Source organism: Lissotriton vulgaris, chromosome 9 (genome assembly GCF_964263255.1).
Source record: "Lissotriton vulgaris chromosome 9, aLisVul1.2, whole genome shotgun sequence".
Classification (NCBI taxonomy): Eukaryota; Metazoa; Chordata; class Amphibia; order Caudata; family Salamandridae; genus Lissotriton; species Lissotriton vulgaris.
In genome coordinates this window covers 143,647,614-143,666,126 of record NC_141697.1, presented here as the reverse complement: position 1 = coordinate 143,666,126, position 18,513 = coordinate 143,647,614, and the positions used below count along the sequence as shown (strand labels likewise).

The 18,513-nt window shown below is 46.8% G+C and overlaps 1 protein-coding gene across 1 annotated transcript in view; it reads right to left on the bottom strand.

The window, feature by feature from the left end:
• Positions 1–18,513, bottom strand: part of SPTBN5 (spectrin beta, non-erythrocytic 5) — a 2,284,272-nt gene that overhangs the window by 302,202 nt on the left and 1,963,557 nt on the right. Inside the window, exons 56-57 of the mRNA XM_086937224.1 lie at positions 12,652–12,848; positions 11,619–11,823 (exon numbers count right to left, since the gene is read on the bottom strand). Coding sequence (XP_086793350.1) covers positions 11,619–11,823; positions 12,652–12,848 — 402 coding nt within the window. The remainder of the gene's footprint in view (positions 1–11,618; positions 11,824–12,651; positions 12,849–18,513) is intronic.

Sequence of the window (18,513 nt, the reverse complement as noted above, 5' to 3'; positions counted from 1 at the left end):
GGGGTCTCCAGCTCTCCCTCATCGCCCCCTGATTTCTTGAGGGGGTGAGTCAGCAGCTTCGAGGACTTCGAGGACCCCCGGTGAGATCATTGCCATTTATGCTGGGGTTGGCTCCTCGGTACTTTCACTTTGGGCTGCTTGAGCTTGGGACCACCTTGGATCTTGGGGCTATGGACAGCCACACTGAGGTTATCCAGCGAGGGGGGGGGACCTGCATAGCTGCTGTTGGGATTCTGATGAGGGGCGCGCGCGATATGGGGCGTGAGGGCTGCAACACTAAGGGAGCGGCGGGGCTCAGCAGCTCTCGAGGTCGTGACGTGCAGAATACATGCACCGTGCACTGATCTCGGCGACCTCTGCCCCAGGGCTGAGCGCATAACTGGACCCTACTTGGGACTCTTGGGGACATGGGGAAGGGAGGAGAGGAGATTGTTTTATCATGCTAGGCCAAGTTGGGGTTGGTCTGCTGTGGGAGGAAGGAGGGGGAGCTATGTGACGAGGGGAAAGTTATGGTTGTTATGTTTTGTTCCGATGTGCCTTGCCTCGAAGTACACAAAGTGCTTGCTGCAACCGATTGATTGCCCGCCAGTTAGCCTGCCCTACACGTCTGACTACGTTATTAGAACCCATGCAGCGTCTCATCCCTGATGTAAATGATGAGCGGGCTGACGAGAGGCCCATATCGATACACGCCCTCACATGGAATGTCAGGGGGCTTAATGATCACAGGAAACTTAGGAAGGTCTTATGCTATCTCAGGCGCCACAATATTGATATTGCACTCTTACAAGAAACGCACCTCCCACTCACGAGCAATATGCTACACACTAGAAGTTTGGCGGGGCATATAGCGGCGGCTGGGTTCACCACACACGCTCGGTGGTCCTCACCTGAGTAAACCCAAAATCAGGCATTCAGATACAGACCTTGGGTGTCGACTCGGAGGGACGGTATGTCATAGCGTCCTGTAAGGGGCGAGGGATGGACCTGTTGGTAGTCAACACCTATGGCCCTAATTACGATTCCCCTGATTTCTTTGATACCGTAGCCAGTGAGATAGCCAGGCATGACAATCCAAAAATACTGTGGGGTGGGGACTTTAATTTGGCGTTAAACCCAGTCATTGACAGGTCATCGGGACCCCTCCGTCGGCCCTCCGCGGCTGCACAGTCGCATACGGCGAAGTTGGTAATGATAGATATGATTGATGTGTGGAGGAGCAGAAATGAGGGGCGGAGCGGTTTCACACACTAATCCGCATTTCAGGACATACACACGAGAACTGACTACTGGTTTGTCAATGCGGGAATCAACCTATCAGTTAGGCAATGCAAGGTGCTCCCGCGCACTCTCTCAGATCACTCCCCCATTCTGTTAACCTTGGATACCCCAGTTAAGGGATACCCACCGTTCACATGGCGCTTCCCGCCATACTCCCTGTTGGACCCGATCTTCCGCGGTGAGTTGGCGGAGGCGATTGATGTGTTCTTCGAGAAAAATGTGGGGTCGGTGGAGGACTTCCAAACGATCTGGGAAGCCTTCAAAGTTTATATTAGAGGCATAGCGATGTCCAAGCACTCCAGTGTCCTGAAGGCTACCAGGGCCACCGTAGCAGATCTTGAGCTCCGATTGCAGGCGTTCGAGGCGAGGAGTCGATCTAACCCGGATGACACCGTAGAGGGTGACATTAAGCTTCTGCTGGTGGAATACCACGATGCGGCGAACAGAGAGGTACAACACTTAGGCAAATATGCCACAGCCCGCACATACGGCGAGGGAGAGTGACCAAGCTCAGTCTTGGCTAACGTCATCAAAGGCCGAAGGGGAAAGGCGCTAATCTCAGAATTAAGGAACTCAAGCCGAGATAGAGTGACGGATGAGGCGGAAATCGCAGCAGTCTTCAGAGACTATTACTCGGTGCTGTACTCCTCCAAAAGTGGTGACATGTCGGCTGAAATTGTGGATTATCTGGAGCACATACAACTCCCATTCCTCCCAAATTCCGACAGGGAGTTCCTGATGTGCCCTATACAGATGGACGAAATCAGAGACGCACTAGCCTCCATGAGATCGGGCAGTGCGCCAGGCATTGACGGACTCTCAGTCGACTTCTATAAAGCATTTCAGGAACAGCTACTGCCGTACATCCACGCCCTCCTGGAGGACATAAGCGTGCAAGGCACCATGCCCAGCTCCATGAAAGAGGCGATGATAGTCACCATTCTGAAGCCAGGTAAACCACACGACGACTGTGGCTCGTACCGCCCAATATCGCTGCTAAACGTTGACATCAAACTATACGCCAAGGTGCTAGCGACTAGACTTGCACTTCTGGCCCCTGATTTAGTAGCCCCAGAACAGGCGGGATTCATCCCATCCAGAAACCTTACATACAATATAAGAACAGTGTTGGGTACCATCCAACATGTGAAGCAAGATGTACCAGCGGTGGCGCTCTTCTTGGATATGGAGAAGGCATTCGACTCCGTTGAGTGGCCATTCCTTCTTCAGGTGTTACGCCGTATGGGACTTGGCGAACCCTTTATCCAAATGATAGGTGCACTATATGACGGCCCCTCAGCTAGGGTTCGTGTGGGCAATGCGATCTCCCACCCTCTATTCATAGGCAGGGGCACCCGTCAGGGATGCCTTTTATCCCCTTTATTGTATGCGCTTGCTGCAGAGCCTCTCGCCTGTGCCCTAAGAGAGTACCATATCCATGAGGGAGTGCGGTTCACCACGTACAAAATAGTTGTATCTATGTATGCGGACGATACGTTGCTGTACGCCCATGACCCCGCTACCACGCTTCCCCCACTCCTGAGAGAGGTGGTTCGGTTCGGTGCACTATCGGGGCTCAAAGTTAACTGGGCAAAATTGGTGGTGCTGCCCCTCACTCCGGTGACCACACGAGTGGAGACGGAGTACCCTGTCCAGTGGACGGAAGATCCGATTAGATACTTAGGGATTCAGATATACACGGATCCGGAACTGCTCGTCAGCCAAAACTACGGGAGAGCGGTCAGTAAACTGGAGGACGATATCGAGATCTGGTGCAACCTGCCCCTCACGCTGCTGGGCCGCATAGCCATAATGAAGATGGTAGTGCTACCGAGATTCTTGTTCCTTTTTAGCGCCTTGCCAATTGTGCTCTCTAAGGCCTTCTTTCACCGCATAACCAGCCTGAGGATTAAACTGGCGTGGGCAGGTAAACAGCCGCGAGTCAAATGGACAACGCTCACTCTCCCGTACAACCTAGGGGGCTTGGCGGCGCCTGATCTTGAATTATACTACAGGGTGGCCCAAGCGTCACACCTAGATACTTGGGTACATGGCGACAAGCAGATCCCACATGTAAGTATGGAACGCTTATTCGCCCATCCACTGCCGCTCCCGGCAACGATCTGCCAACCACAGGATTGTCGGACGGGAATACTTGATTCCATCTCCTCTACCAATCACGCATGGCACTCACTCCTGTTTTGCCAGGGAGGGCGATGATTTATTCGCCGGAGATGCCAATAGAGTGGATGCGTTGGCTCCCGCCCATGGTGGACAAAGCGGTCACGCAGGAACTACCAAAATTGGGGCTGAGCACAGCGGTGACCTGTTCCAAGACAGCACCGCCAAAACCTGGAACCAAACGCGGGGAGATGGAGATGAACCACCGTTACTCCAAAGATTCCACTTCCATAGAACTCGGAGCGCCCTCTTTGAACTTCTGGGTCCGGATATGGCGGAGCCTCCGGAAGTCCCAGAACTATCATACGTTATTGCACACAAAGAACCCAAGAAGCTCTTGACAAATCTCTACAGCATAGCGAGATCACATGGGGAACACCAGCTCATGAAAGCCCGGCTGGAGAGGCAGAGAGATCTAGGAGTCACGCTGGACGACACGACATGGCGCTACTGCTGCGAAAACACAAAACGTATTTCCCTAAATGGGAAACACCGGCTCATACACTTCAAATTCCTCCAAAGGGTGTATTACACTCCAGCGCGGCTTCACAGATATGGGCTGCGGCCGGAGGCCCACTGCGAGCGCTGCCTGGCGGCGGACGCCGACTTCCTGCACCTGTCATGGGGGTGCCCGGGTATACAGACGTTCTGGCGCGAAATCTTTGCCGAGATGAGCAAAATACTGGAGGTCGACTTGGACATCGATCTGGGAATAGCACTCATAGGCAACTCAAGGGGACTCCTGGGGGCGATACGCAGACTCACAGATATGGGGATGCTAATGGCCAGGAGAGTGGTGGCCCAGTGTTGGATGCGAGGTCCTCTGCCGACTAAGGCCAGATGGGCTCGAGACATGCTGTACTGTAGCACACAGACGGAGACGTACAGTGAACTGTTACCCCCCAAAAGCCGCCCGAAAAACTTCTGGGCTCTATACCAGACCTATTTGCGGGGACAGTAATCCGAAGATGTGGGTTCCACAGACAGCGTTTCTCAAGGGTTGGTGGCAGAACCCATGAATGACATAGCCTAGAACACTAGCGCCAACGTGGTGTGACGAGAGCAGGTCTAAGTGCGCTATCGGGGGTGGGAGCAATGAGGGTAGAGGGGGGAGTATAGAGTGAGATGTACACTAGCGGGGGTTCACTAGGGGTAACACACACCACACAAAGGTACCTCTAGATACCGCACTAACACCTAGAAAGATGGCCTGGACACCTTCAGGGACCTTTTACCAACGGCCATACAGATACTATCGGATACGAGGTCGGGCTATTATAGAAGCGGGTAACACGAAATAGAGCAGGGAACTTTTATGAGGCTAAGGGAAGGGTAGGGGGTGGTTAGTTCAATAGGGGAGTTACAGGGTTGTTTCAGAGGGAGAAAAGTCAAAAATGCACATGAACATTTGACGCTGCCTGCACTCCAGATCTATACTAGACAATGAGAATACAAGATCCACTTCACGCCTCCGGACCCCCGGGTTGTCGGCCATCAGGCTGTGTACCGTATGGTGTAGATTTGATTGTACTACTTATGATGCGGCCGGCCTGGAGGGGTTGTAGGCCAGAAGCTGTGTCAATTGAAATTTCCTTTTCTGTGCAATAAAAATAAATAAAAAAAAGAACTCACCGGTCAGTGGTGATTTCCTCCAAGTGGAGAAGAAACCATGGCATTCCCCCTCCCCCGACAGGTGTAGTATAATCGAGGAGGGAAGGAAGGGCAAGTCAGTTCTTGGAGGAAGAGGCCCCCTAGGTGGAAATGCCTCTGCTCTGACCTTTGGAACTGTTACTTCTGAAGGTGTGTTGCATGTAATCTCTGATTCCTTGATGGTGGCAACTCTGTTGCTGTCTTTGATAGGTCTGGGTTGTTTCTGGGGAATAGGCCTTGGACCCCTTGTTGGTTTCCTACAAAAGGAGTCCCCGTCAGAAGGGACTTAAAGGACACCCACGGCCATGGTGCTGTCAGGGTCATTTTTGTCCAACATCTCATTAACCTGTAGGCCGGACAGGTGTTCACCGTCAAAGGGCAGGCTGATAAGATATTGCTGGACCCCCAGCTTGAAGCTAGTGACACACAGCCAGGAGTGGCAGCAGAGGATTACAATTATTCATTCCCCTCTCAGCTGTATCACCTGAATCCAAGGCACAACTAGTGGTGACTTTGGAACAGGCTTACCTTCCTCTACCACTTCCTCTGCCCTTCTGTGGTATTGGTCAGGGAGGCCTCCATATCTTCCCACTATGCCCCGTCATAACACAGGAGGCCTACTAAACTTGCAATGCTCCAGCACGTGGTGACGCCAACCACTACCTTCTTGCCAGTGGCATCTATTCACTTACTCTCCTTGTCAGGAGGAGAGGCGTTGCCTGTTGCCTGGGCTGCTGCTCTTTTCTGGGTGGTGGAAACACCCATTGAGTCCAGTTGAGCATGACCCTTCATATAGAGCGAATCAGAGGCTGTCGGCTTGAACTTCTTTACAATCCTGGGTGTTACTAACAGGCAGTTCACCGTCTCCTTAAAGATTGCAGGGGCATATTTTACCATCCACTTGAGCATAGGCAAAGATCGGAAGGGAGAGCTTGGCTCTGGAAAGCGTCTCCACCAGAAAGTCATCATCATCTGGGGTGTTGCACAGATCCACCTTGTGGAAGGCGGGTGCAGATTGGATGACACTGTGGTATACAGTGGTGTAATATGGGGGGAAGCCCCACAAGGGGTATGCTTAAGGGCATGGCCCCCGGATAATCCATGTCATATTTCTCCCGAAGATCATCAGTGGGGTGCTGCTAAAGTACTCGGGGGTAGGGGCTAGGGCTACCTGTGTCTGAGTATGACTCTGAAGACACCTGAGGGAAGTCGCAGGAGGTGATGGAGGAGATGGTGGAGTGGGCGGTGCTGTAGGAAGAGGAGATTGAAGAGAAGCTGGAGTTGGAGTGGGGCCAATAGTCTTGTTGGTTAGTCATTTGTGTGGTGGTTGCTGAGGAATGTCTGGAGCTGAAGCATTATTGAAAGCAAATCTGCGATTTTCAGGCAAGCCTTTTCTGTAGTAGAGATCTCGCCTGTGCGTGGGTTGATGATAATTCACTGCTGCCTTTCATACAAAACAAATCCTGTTGGAGCTTTTTGAGGATAGGCCTCTCCTCAGAGTCTCCTGTTGATGGCCTCAGAGTCAACAGTGTTTTCAGTACCCTCGTTAGTTGGACAGGGGCGCTGGCTTCAAGACTTTTGCAATGACACGTGGTTCTGACTCATGGGCCACTGGGAGAGGAGGTTCCAGGCTGCATCCTGTCTTGGCTTTGACACCTTGCTTAAGTGCTGACCATAGCCCGGGGGCGATGAAATGCCTTTTGCATAGTGCTCAACGTCCGACCCCCAGAGAGTTGGTACTTGGATATATAACGTGTCTTTGCTTATCTGGCTGAGAAGAAAATTGGGTGTCAACCATGCTCACATGTCTCACTGTGGTCAACAGACGTGTTCCAGGGTCAAGGGAGATAGACGGGACATCCTCTGGCTCCTCTTCAACCTCGGAGTCTGATTCAATGGTCTCGAACTGGGTTGGTGGACTAGAAGGCCAGGTGACTCCCCAAAGTCCTCTTCTTTGGTGCCGAGCAGGTCTGCCTTGCAGAAGGTATCTGAGGATGATCAGTACATATTGATAGGCCCGCTGCCTATCTTGGCACTGTTGAAGAGTTTTTTTGCTCCTGCAGGCTGAGCAAGAGTCACTGAGGGTCTCGTCATGCTTTTGAAAAAGACACAGGTTACAGACTATGTGGAGGTAGGTCCACGGGTACTTTGAGTGGCACAGAGGCATACCTTGAAAGGTGTCCATTCTATTACCTTCCTCAGGTCCTTATTCTCTGCCGTCACTAAGTAGGATGTGTGATCCTGTAGGTGAAGTAGTGCTCCAAGGGCCAGGAGGCTTAGTTCTTTGACAACGATGCCTGTGGTGGTTTAAGTGGAAAAGGTCAAAGGAAGGGTAGTCACACTGAAGAGCCTTCTCGGCGAAAGGAAGGAAAGGCAACAAGCTACTGGGCCATGACACTCCGTGTAGAAACACGTCAAGACCAGGAGCAGTGCCGATACATGTCCGAGCCAGAAGGCACAGAAAAACAATCTAATAATATTCCTTGCTATTCTGTGCACATTTATCGAGGGCGTGGTGGCCCATAGATATCCCAGAGCTAACAACACAACACAAAGATCACCCAAGAGCACAGGGGACATTAAGGATGAAATACCCATGTTTTTAGGACTTTTCAGGAAACATTTTCATTTTTGGTCAGTCTCATTGAGAGAGGGAGGGTGTTCCATAGTTTGGCTTTCTTGTAGCCAAAGGAGTTTCCACATATTTTTGTTCTTCGTATGGATGGAACAGTGGCCAGGCAAGCATTGGTGGAATGCAAGGCTCTGTTATGTTTGTAATGGGAGATCAAAGATCTAAGAATTATAAGGCCTTTCCTTTGAAGAGGTCTTTGAGCTATGCATAGGGCTTTGAATTTGACCCTTTGCTCAACCAGTAGCCAGTGCAGGGTGGCCAGGGCCTGCCGGGAAGAGGGGTGTCTAGGAATATTCAGCAAAGCTCAAGCTGATGCATTCTGCGCACCCAGTAGTTTTTTGATGACCCATTTCGGGGCTCCCAGGTAAAGTGAATTCCTGTAGTCCAGGCAGGAGAGGACAAGTGCCTGTACCTCAAGCCTTCTGGAAAAGGTGAGCAGCAAGTGTAATATTTACCAGAGCATTCTGAAAATGCCATAGCAGAATGCAGAGAGTTTTGTGGTGTGAGATTATATGTCTAAAGATTTGTCTTACCATGCTCCATGGCTTTTCCACCCTGGCAGCAGGGGCATGCGTCTAAGCTTTTAGGCCAGCCCAGGTTGATGTGGGAGTTGATGTATTACTCTGTTGTCCCCCGTTGAGTTTGAGGCAGGAGTCTGCCATCCAGCTTGCAACTATCCTCTGGCAGGGTCCTAATGTGGGCGATTGAAGGTCTTGTCCTTGGGTTAGAGAGAACACCAGTTGGGTGTCATTGGCATACGAAATCAGGGATATCCCGAATGCCGGTACTATATCTGCCAGTGGACACAAGTATATACTAAAGAGTGTCGAACTCAGGGACAAGCCCTGCGATACTCCACACCTCAAAGGGAGAATGTCTGACGAGCATGCTTTGTTAAAGTCTTGAAAAGTCTTGTCCTTTAATAAGGGGTATGCCATTTTTGTGCCAGGCCATTAACACCTGAGCTATGGGTTCTGTTGATAAAAATTTCACAATTTACCTTGTTGAATGCTGCACTAAGGTTGAGGAGGATAAAAGTCACCATGCCTCCTCAAGCAAACAGCATATTTGCCTCCTCTACTACCACCAACGAGGCGGTTTCAGTACTGTGCTTAGGGCATAACCCAGTCTAGGTAGGTGTGTTATTTGTTTAAAAGAAAAATTGAGAGATGTTTGGTTACATATTTCTCTACCAGTTTACTCAGAGCCGGGAGCTGGGTCTGTAGATTCCTGGACAGAGGTGGTCAAGGTTGATTTTTTTAAAGAATTGCTTGGACCATGGCATGTTTCCATATGGGGCACTATTCCTTTTTGAAGAGAAAGGCTGACCATTTCCATCATAACCAGGAAGATAAGTTCTACCACTTTAGCAAGAATGTGTGGTGGAGCTGGGTCAAGCAGGGAGATTGGGAAAGTCCACCAAGCCGATATTCTCCACTGTTTGATTATAATCCATTTGGCTGGGACTGCGATCCTTGTTGGGTTCTGGGAAAGTGAGGTAGATATCTTGCGAGGTCATGACAGTGTGTAGCAGAGGGATCAGGGGTGACACTGTAGGATAGGGGTTCCATAATGCTTTCACAATCTGGAACAGATTAGAGTCAATGTCCTTCCATGTTTACTACCAGAGGGGGAGTCACCGAGACCTCGTGACTGGAAAGACGTCTACAAAGAAAACCAAGTTGCAACAGTCAAAGCACAAAACTAGATGGCAGGAGTATGTAGAGTATGTGCAGCTACAACCACACAAGCTATGAACCAAAGGTTCTTTGGGACTGATATATCTTATATTCTGCTCGGTAAGAGAGCCTTAGCTAGTGCTCCTAGTGGGCAATGATCCACTCCACTCATCACATTCACAGTCAAACATATGATAAAGTTTCAAAGAAATGTTTTTATAACTAATTAACATAATTCAGTAGCATAGACAACTCATAGGGTGCTCCAAAGAGGAAGAAAGTGGGACAGTAAAGTGTAAGTGAGTTGTGACCAAGTGACAGAGAAACATAAACAGCATCAACTCTAGATAAAAGAAGTCTTAACAGCAATTAGCAAAACTATTCTAATAGGATCTTAGTATCAATCTGTATATGTGTCCTCATTACACAAAAATTATTTTAGGCAGTCCAAGATCTTAATTATCCTTGCTATTTCAATCCCTAAGAATTAATGAAAACTGAGTCTCCCTTAGGATACAACAGGACGCACCCTTTTAAAAAAAGAATGGAGGAGATCACAGAGATGGTATTTTATTCAGCCTCTAAAACTAGGACCAGCCATAATATCACCTCCATCCCTGCGGAACATCTGCCGCTAATACAGAAATAAAGGATGTTTGAGCGGACTCTAGGAAAGTTTAATACAGTAGCAATAGCAAACCATGCTACTTTACACAAGATTATCAGAATAATTGTGGAAGCATTAGGTCTTGACTTCTAGTAAACTAGGTGCCATAACCACATTAGCATATTATGAAACATAATGAGGTCAATAGGTGCTCCAAACCATGCAATAAGTGAGATACACTTACTCCTCAACTCTGGAAGACAGGGGTCAATAGATCCCCAAACACTCTGTATAAGGCAAATCATATTCAGTATTATAACAAATTATTAAATGTTATACTTGAATATCATAAATAGGGCAGAAAAAACCTTCCAGTGGCTGGACACCAAATTTCCCAGGTGCCTGTCAGCAATAAAAGTGAGATGTGATGCACATTGAGTGTAACTAGAACAGTTTGCGATGTCACTTCGGTGTGCTTGCTATAATTATGATCTACAACCCTTGAAATAGCATACACGAGCCAACCACTAAAAATAAGGTATAGAGTGGTTCTTTAAAGAAAATTTTGAATTATGGAGTTAAAAGCTAATTACAAAATCTGGAGGCAAAAATATAAAAAAAACAGTACTACCAGAAAAGACTATATTGATATGCAATTGGTGGTTATAATCTACTACACTTGGAATATTATTGAAAGAGCTAACAATCAGATAAATGATTAAGAATAAACATAATCTGAATGCAGTAGTACAAGACATGTTCAGAAATAAAAATTGGATTACAGCAGTACAAGTCATTTCGAAAAATATTGTGAATACAAATACAAAAGAATGTTCAATTAGAAAAAAAGGAAATGTTTCCGCTAATAGCCAGGCAATCACACAACTCATATACATTTGAAATGGTAAAATATGTATGCAAGCCTACCCATTGTCATGTTGTAATTATATACCAATCAAATCCCTTAACAAAATGAATATTTGATCATAATAAAAACATTTTCAAAGGCATTGTAGCCTGTGCTGCCTTACATGTGTTTTCCTGTATTTCAGGAATACGGGGATTACTGGAATTCCTCGACCATGGAGACAGATTCATGCAATATAGCATCAAAATCCTCCAAAGCTAGCCTCATAGCGTTCCAAAGCATCATGGATTATGAAGTGTTATGCTGGGTAGCACAATATTGATGTTGAAATAGCAACCTCCAACAATACTGAAGGTACAATATCAACTCCCACCACATCATCAAAGAAAGCAAAGGTGGAGTAAAAAAAAGTAAATCTATTTTTCTCCACATATTCTGACCTTGAGGATATAGTGGGAGTCAACACTTTAGAATTGAAATGGTTGCAGATTGATATTGTTGACTTCGATATTGTGACATACAACCCTGTATTATGGTTTCAAGTGAATTAATACAAGCATGCAAAATGATGATCCTTTCATGGAGTGGTTTTATAGGATGAGACAATCAACCCTTGCTAACACCTTCGTGAATGTCCTATGTCGAACAAGACCCTGGTAACAGTCCCAATCTATGACTGGAGCAGCAAATCATGGGAAACCATGGGTTAACAGTGTTTACCTCTAATTCCTCCAGGTCCTTTCCAAAGTCATTGGACTCTGCAACTGCCTGTTTGCTGGCTAGCCAAGCCTCGACCAACTCAATCTCCTTCTGGAACTGAAACCACTGCTCGTGCTCGCGCAGCTGATCCTTCAAGTTCCTACTTTTGTCCAGCAATGTTTGGTACTCCTTTATTACAGTCTCGAGCTTTGGAATGATATTGACACTGCAAAGAAGATACAGATCAGCATGCAATGTCATTGCAATGAGCCTATGGTCTTGGGAAAAAAGTAAAATACACAGATTTTGTTTCAATTTCAATACTTTCCTTGAATGAAAACACTTCCCAGCTAGTGACCAATGCCTTAAATGCATCAGGATTAACTATATCTCATCAATCAAATGGGATTAGCTAACTATCAACATTTATTGAGATCACATAGATGTTTGTTCAATTTTAATATCTACATGGGTAGAACATTAATCATTGTAAATTGGGAAATAGAAGAAAATATAAAAGCATGACAGGGTATTAGAATAAAAATCACGGGTACTGAGTGGAATATCTATATTTTTAAACACATGTTTTATAGTTTATTCAGCTACAATCATAGTTTAAGAGTTGAGTAGTGGCTGCCTCTGGAGAAGTGGTTTGGTCTCACAACCAACTATTTAATTTTTCTCACATTCTGCTCCAACGGTACATGGTGGAAGTAGTTTGGCTTCTAAAGTTTGAAGGTGCAAACCGTAGTCATCAGCATTTAAACAGAACTAAAGATAGATGGCTCAGAAGAGAAATAAGGATGGCTACCCGAGGAAAAGAAACAAAGATGGCTGCCTTGAGGTCAGAGCCTTTAGTTTCTCCACCTGGATATTAAAAGGAATGGACAAAATAGGAAAGCCTCAGAGACCATACAGGAGAGACCCTCAACAGCTTTGTATTTGTCACTGCAATTTCACAACACTCACAATTAAGGCTTCACCTCGTAAAGTAAATCCATAACATATATTATTTCAGAGAACACATTCATAGTTTTTTCTGTTTTTAACTTACCACTCTGGGTTTTCACTGGCTATCAAATTGGAACCTGTGCCCCGTAACTTCACAACACGTGGCATGAAGCCTTCCAGGTCTAGATTGGTGGCCTCCAGCTTCCGCAGCAAAGCCTTTGTAGATTCTTCACTTTTCCCGTAGTCAGCGGTCTCCAGGACATATCCTCTGTCTGCCATCCAAGACTCTGCCTCTAAGAGCTACAGCAAGCAGGTGAAAAGTACAGAAAATATAACTACAAATTTCATTTTTCCCCCAACAACCTAAACCACCATTGTGAACACCCACGACTCTGTGACTTACTCGAGCACCAGTCATAGAGAGAACCTCCCTATTAGTCATGTGGACTTTAACAGCCACTAAAGTGCATCTTTCACACAATCTCCTTCCCCCAAGATGCATATCACTGTTTTTCGGGCCTATTGACAATCCAGGCGTTTTATGCTTTACAGCAACACATACTAGGAAAAGAGAACATACTACACCAACACTATTGTATTAAATACTGAATTGTACACCTGATGAGGGAAAACAGGTCTGACTTAGGGAGTAGGAATTTATGTATGACGATACAGTGGACAAAATAGCACTATCTTACATAACATAACTGATAAAAAAATTGACACCATCTCTTTATCAGCAATATGTTTTTAGGACAATGGTTAAAAGTCAGCCAAAACCTGTAATAACTACTGCTAATTTCATGAAAAAGGAGGGGATTTGACTGAGCATCATGGCCTACCTCAATTAGTTTCCTTTGAAAGCGAAACCTCTTTACTGGTAGATAAAGGAAAGGGATTTAAAAAAAATCTGCAACAACATCTGCAATATTTTGAATTAGGATATTACAATGCTGACTATCATAACCCCTTTTGTTTTTTATTATGTTGTTGGTTGCACTCATTTTTTAACAATAACTGTTAACAATGACGCCATTGTGAAATTCTTGAGAAAGGCAAAATGGGGAATGCTTGAATTATTGTGAAACAGTAGTAATGTCAAAGAATAACATTCTACTGCACTGTCTTTTTTGATGTCTGTGCAGTTACAAAAAAAGACTAATCATGGGCAAATTAGTCTAGGCGCAGCCCATAGACCTGCAGTCCAGGCCAAATTTCTAAGCCATGATCTCCTCTGCACAGGAACACAAGTCATCCTTTATTGTAACGAAGCATGACGTGTAGCATCAATCTCTATGGTCTTATCATCCTGAATGTTGTGGGCTAATGGAATGTCTAGCTAGACCTCAATTTTAACAAGCATTTACAATGCAATGGTCTTGGCATTATTAAAGGTAAAGCTATTGGCATTGCTCATGACATTTGTTTTCATTTTTTTTTTAAAAACATAAATAAATGGTAATGTCATTTACAATGGCAATAGGTGAGCATTAGAGAGTAGTAGAGAGTATTCGCAGACACAGAACCACACACACACACAGAGACAGAGCCGTGGACACACACACAGACAGAGACACACACACCCACACACACAGAGCCACACACACACAGACAGAGCTACACACACACAGACAGAGGCAGAGCCTCTCACACACACAGAGCCACGCACACACACACACAGAGCCACGCACACACACAGACAGAGCCATGCACACATACACAGACAGAGCCAAGCACACACACACAGACAGAGCCAAGCACACACACACAGAGACAGAGCCACACACACACACTGAGACATAGCCACGCACACACGCAGACAGAGCCACGGGCACACACAGACAGAGCCACGCGCACACACAGACAGAGCCACGCGCACACACAGACAGAGCCACGCGCACACACAGACAGAGCCACGCGCACACACAGACAGAGCCACGCGCGCACACACAGAGCCACGTGCACACACACAGAGCCACGTGCACACACACATACAGAGGCACTCACACAGTCATTCACATAGAGCCACCCACACACACACAGAGCCACCCACACATAGGGCCACCTACAAAAAAAAGCTACACACACAGACAGACAGAGCCACAGACACACACAGACAGAGCCACACACACAGACACACACAGACAGAAGACACTGGGCTCACGTTCCTTACAGAAAGCAGATTGAGAGTACCAAAAGGGACGCATTAAGTTCTCAACGTCTTTTACTGATGATAAATTTGCACAAAGTTCTTCATAATCCCATAACTAGTTCCTATAACACTATCCTGCATATCTCCATCCACTGACATCTCACACCACAAGTCCATCATACCACTCTACAACCCATATCTCCCTATTTAGGACTACACCCCATATCTCCAGCCTATACCATTGTGCCCTAGATCGTCATCCAAAATCACTACACCATACAACTCCATCCCATAACATGACACCCTCTATCTCCACCCTGTAACACCAAACCCTAAATCTCCATTCCATGACGCTGCACCCTATGTCTCCCTCACATAACATCAAAAGTCATAACTACACCCAATATCTCCATTAATAGTACTGCACCTCAAACCTACACCCTATAACACCCCAAAATAGCCACCCTATAGAACTTTACACCCTAAAGTAATCTTATAAAACACCTCCATATCGCCACCCTATAACACTGCACTCTATATCTCCATTTTACAATTCGTACCCAAAATCTCCATCCTGTAACCTACACCCCAGCTCTCCATCCTATCCTATCACTCCATCCCATAACTCCGTTTTATAACACTACCCACCCATACCATGTTAGGCTTAGTTTTATACCCACCCATACCATGTTAGGCCTTCCAAGTCGTTTCAAAATATATCAGAATATTACCCCACTTCTGACACTGATTGTTCTTTTCGGCTTTTTACAGTATTGTTGCCTGTTTTTTAATTAGACGTCATGAACGTAATGCATTTTCAATTAACTGCATATTGTACGACGTAGAATGACCCCCGAGCTTTGCAGGACCCCTGACCCAGGAAGTTGTTGGCCCGTTGCCCATGACCACGGTGAGTGAGGAGTTAATGGAAGGGATGTAAGGTGCCGCCCGAACGGCCAGTGGGGTGCACCTTGGCTTGGTTTGGAGGGATTCGGGTAACCACTATGAATAAGGGGCCTATGGGAGGAGAGTTGGCCTTTCGAGAAGGAGGGGCCCTTTGGCCGGGAGTTAGGGGCACATCGACACATGGAACGGAAGTCAGGGCTCATTGTTCGGGTTGGAGTGAAAGCCCATGGAAGAGGACCAAGGGGGCCTCGACCTAAAAACAACACTAATTCATTGGAAGGCTCACTGGCATCTGTAGACCCATGCTGCGCCTTCAAGGTTACATCCCCTGGCTACAGACAGCATCGGTCTGCTGGTGCACTTCCGCCCTTGATGAGGGACTTGGATGGATGCGTTCATTTGTAAGCCCTGAAAACAATCAAGGGACTGGCTAAAAAGAACCGTTAACGGGCGTCTAAAAAAGAAAACAAAAGCTCTCCTGGTTGTGAACATCTGCACATTAAGGGTGAATACAAATGCAATTAAAGGATTCAAGTACATGTCACTTATTTCAAAAAAATGTTTCCTGTTAAATCAGTAACTATAACCGTTCGCTCCTAAATAAAAAGGGAACAGCCGGTATTCAAAAATAGGTGTTAAATAGGATACGCACATACAATTACAAGCTATTTATCTGGACTGTTCGTAGACAGAATAATCACACACATGCGATACGCCTCATTCGTAGGACTGGACCTTGAAATGGAGTTGATACTGCGGAAACACATCTAGTTTGCGTGCTTAACATATATATGATTTGATTATGTTTATGTGGAAGACACTCTCAATGCCACCATCGAAGCAGTGTGGCTTGAAGTCAGTGATTGATAAACTATACGGGCAGCGCCTCGGTATGGGCTTCGCAGCACTCTGGAGCGGGCAGCCCCTCACCTGCATGAACTGCTGTCAGACTCCACGTCCTCCTCAGTTCCTCGCTCGTCGGCTTCTGGCGGCTCGAGCCAGCGTGGTCCCTCGTAGTCCTCGGAGGTAAACTCGATGGTGGGCACTTCGGAGGGGGACGCCATCGGGCAGCAGAGGGTTAGGTTCGGGCTGTCCGGCTGTCTCCGGTAACCAATGGAAGCCAGGGGCAGGTTGCCGGGGTCCAGGAACTTTCGGCCAGCAGTTGTTCCTCGGCTCCAGAAGTCTCCCTGGTGGCCGTCACCTGCGGAGGACGAAGGGGCCGCCTGGTGACCAAACCAGCGCCATCGGCTCTTCGAGATCTGTTTCACATCAAACTCCCTGCGCGAGCCAGACATCCTCAGAGAAGGACCGCTTTCGTCTAGGCAACAGAGCAAAAAGCACTACACGGAGAAGGCGGTTTGTGCATCGAGACACGGCAGACCGCGCACCTGCTACGCCTGTCAGCAGCGAGCAGGTCTGGAGTGCGGGAAGGAAAATGATCTATTCACATTCGGCACGCATGCAAGCGCTAATATTCTTTAACTTAATCAAAAGCTAAGCAAGTAGCAAAGAATTATGAAAATGGAGCACCAAAAAACACGGCAAACGCCAATCAGCTTATGCTGAACCACTGCACTTTCTATTACCCAGCACCACATCTCCCGACCACTAGCGCTCAGACACTGACAGCATTCATTATTGTCAGCGTGCATTTTCATGAAAGGCGTTTCATTTTTTAGGCTTTTTCCTGGGCACGAGTTCAGGAGAAACGGGAGAAGGTGGCAGCCAGAACAACTGGAGAACCCCCGGTATGAATCCGGGTCCTGGAGGGAAGCACTTCCGGGTCGCCGTGGGCAGCGCGGCGGCCCCTTCAGGGGATCCATGAGAAGATTCCGATATGAGTGAACACGTTACAAAAGCAGACGTTAAGTTTCGTGAGGCAAAAGTGACAATTGTGAGCAAACAAAATACAAGCGGTAGCAAAAGGTACATTACAGGAGGAATAGACTGGGACTTCAGCGAGAGGGAGGGTGTGGGGGGGTGGGACTTAAAAAAGACACAGAAACGCCCACGGATCGCATCAAGGCGGGGAAAATAGTAATTGACACACATCTCTTCCAATGGCTAGCCTCCATTTACGGAGCTGGCCAATGGAAGAGAGAGGCAGAATAAAACCCCACATTGAAGTCATAAAATCTCGGGCTCCGCCCACACTGCTTACGCAGTGTGACGCTAGGCCCGAGACCTAAAAAGCAATACAATTATATTTAAGAAACTGATCTGGCACACATGGAGTCTTATAAAAATATGTGACACATTATGCACATTTAACACTGTGCAACTCTTTACCATTTGAGTTGGACGGACCAGACCTAAAATGGTATATGGTGTAGGAAGCTGACTATTTATGTAGTGTACCAAATGGAGGAGTAGACCATGCAAATAGTCCAGTGATCCTTATTGGTTTGCAGAGGCTAACATTAATATTCCCAAGTGCTCTTCTAGTGGTAGTGTGGGCGAGCACCTTAGGCTTTTCAGAGGGGAGTGTTTAGCATTTGTTGTACCAACAGAGTCAATAAATGAGACACACGCTAAAAAAGAAATCCGAGACCAATTTTGAAAAATAACAGATTTGTATATAATTTTAGACACCAATATCATCAGGATCAGGTACTTTCAGAGATAGGAATTGTTGCAGAAATATACAATGCAGTCAAATAACGATTTTGAGGTATGTGCCTCAAACACAGTAATGTTATCCTATGGGAGAAACATTCACTGCATAGAATACTTGAAATGGATTTTAGAGTTCTTCTCCTGGATTTAAGGGGCTTAGCAGCCAAGGTCCAAGAAACCACTAGTAGTTTGGCTTTACCTGCCCTAGTGTGTCCGGGTGTAGAGGTGTTGGTTGCGATGACAGTCTCGAACGCCATGCAGTAAAGTCAATGGAGAATTACCTGCAAAAAG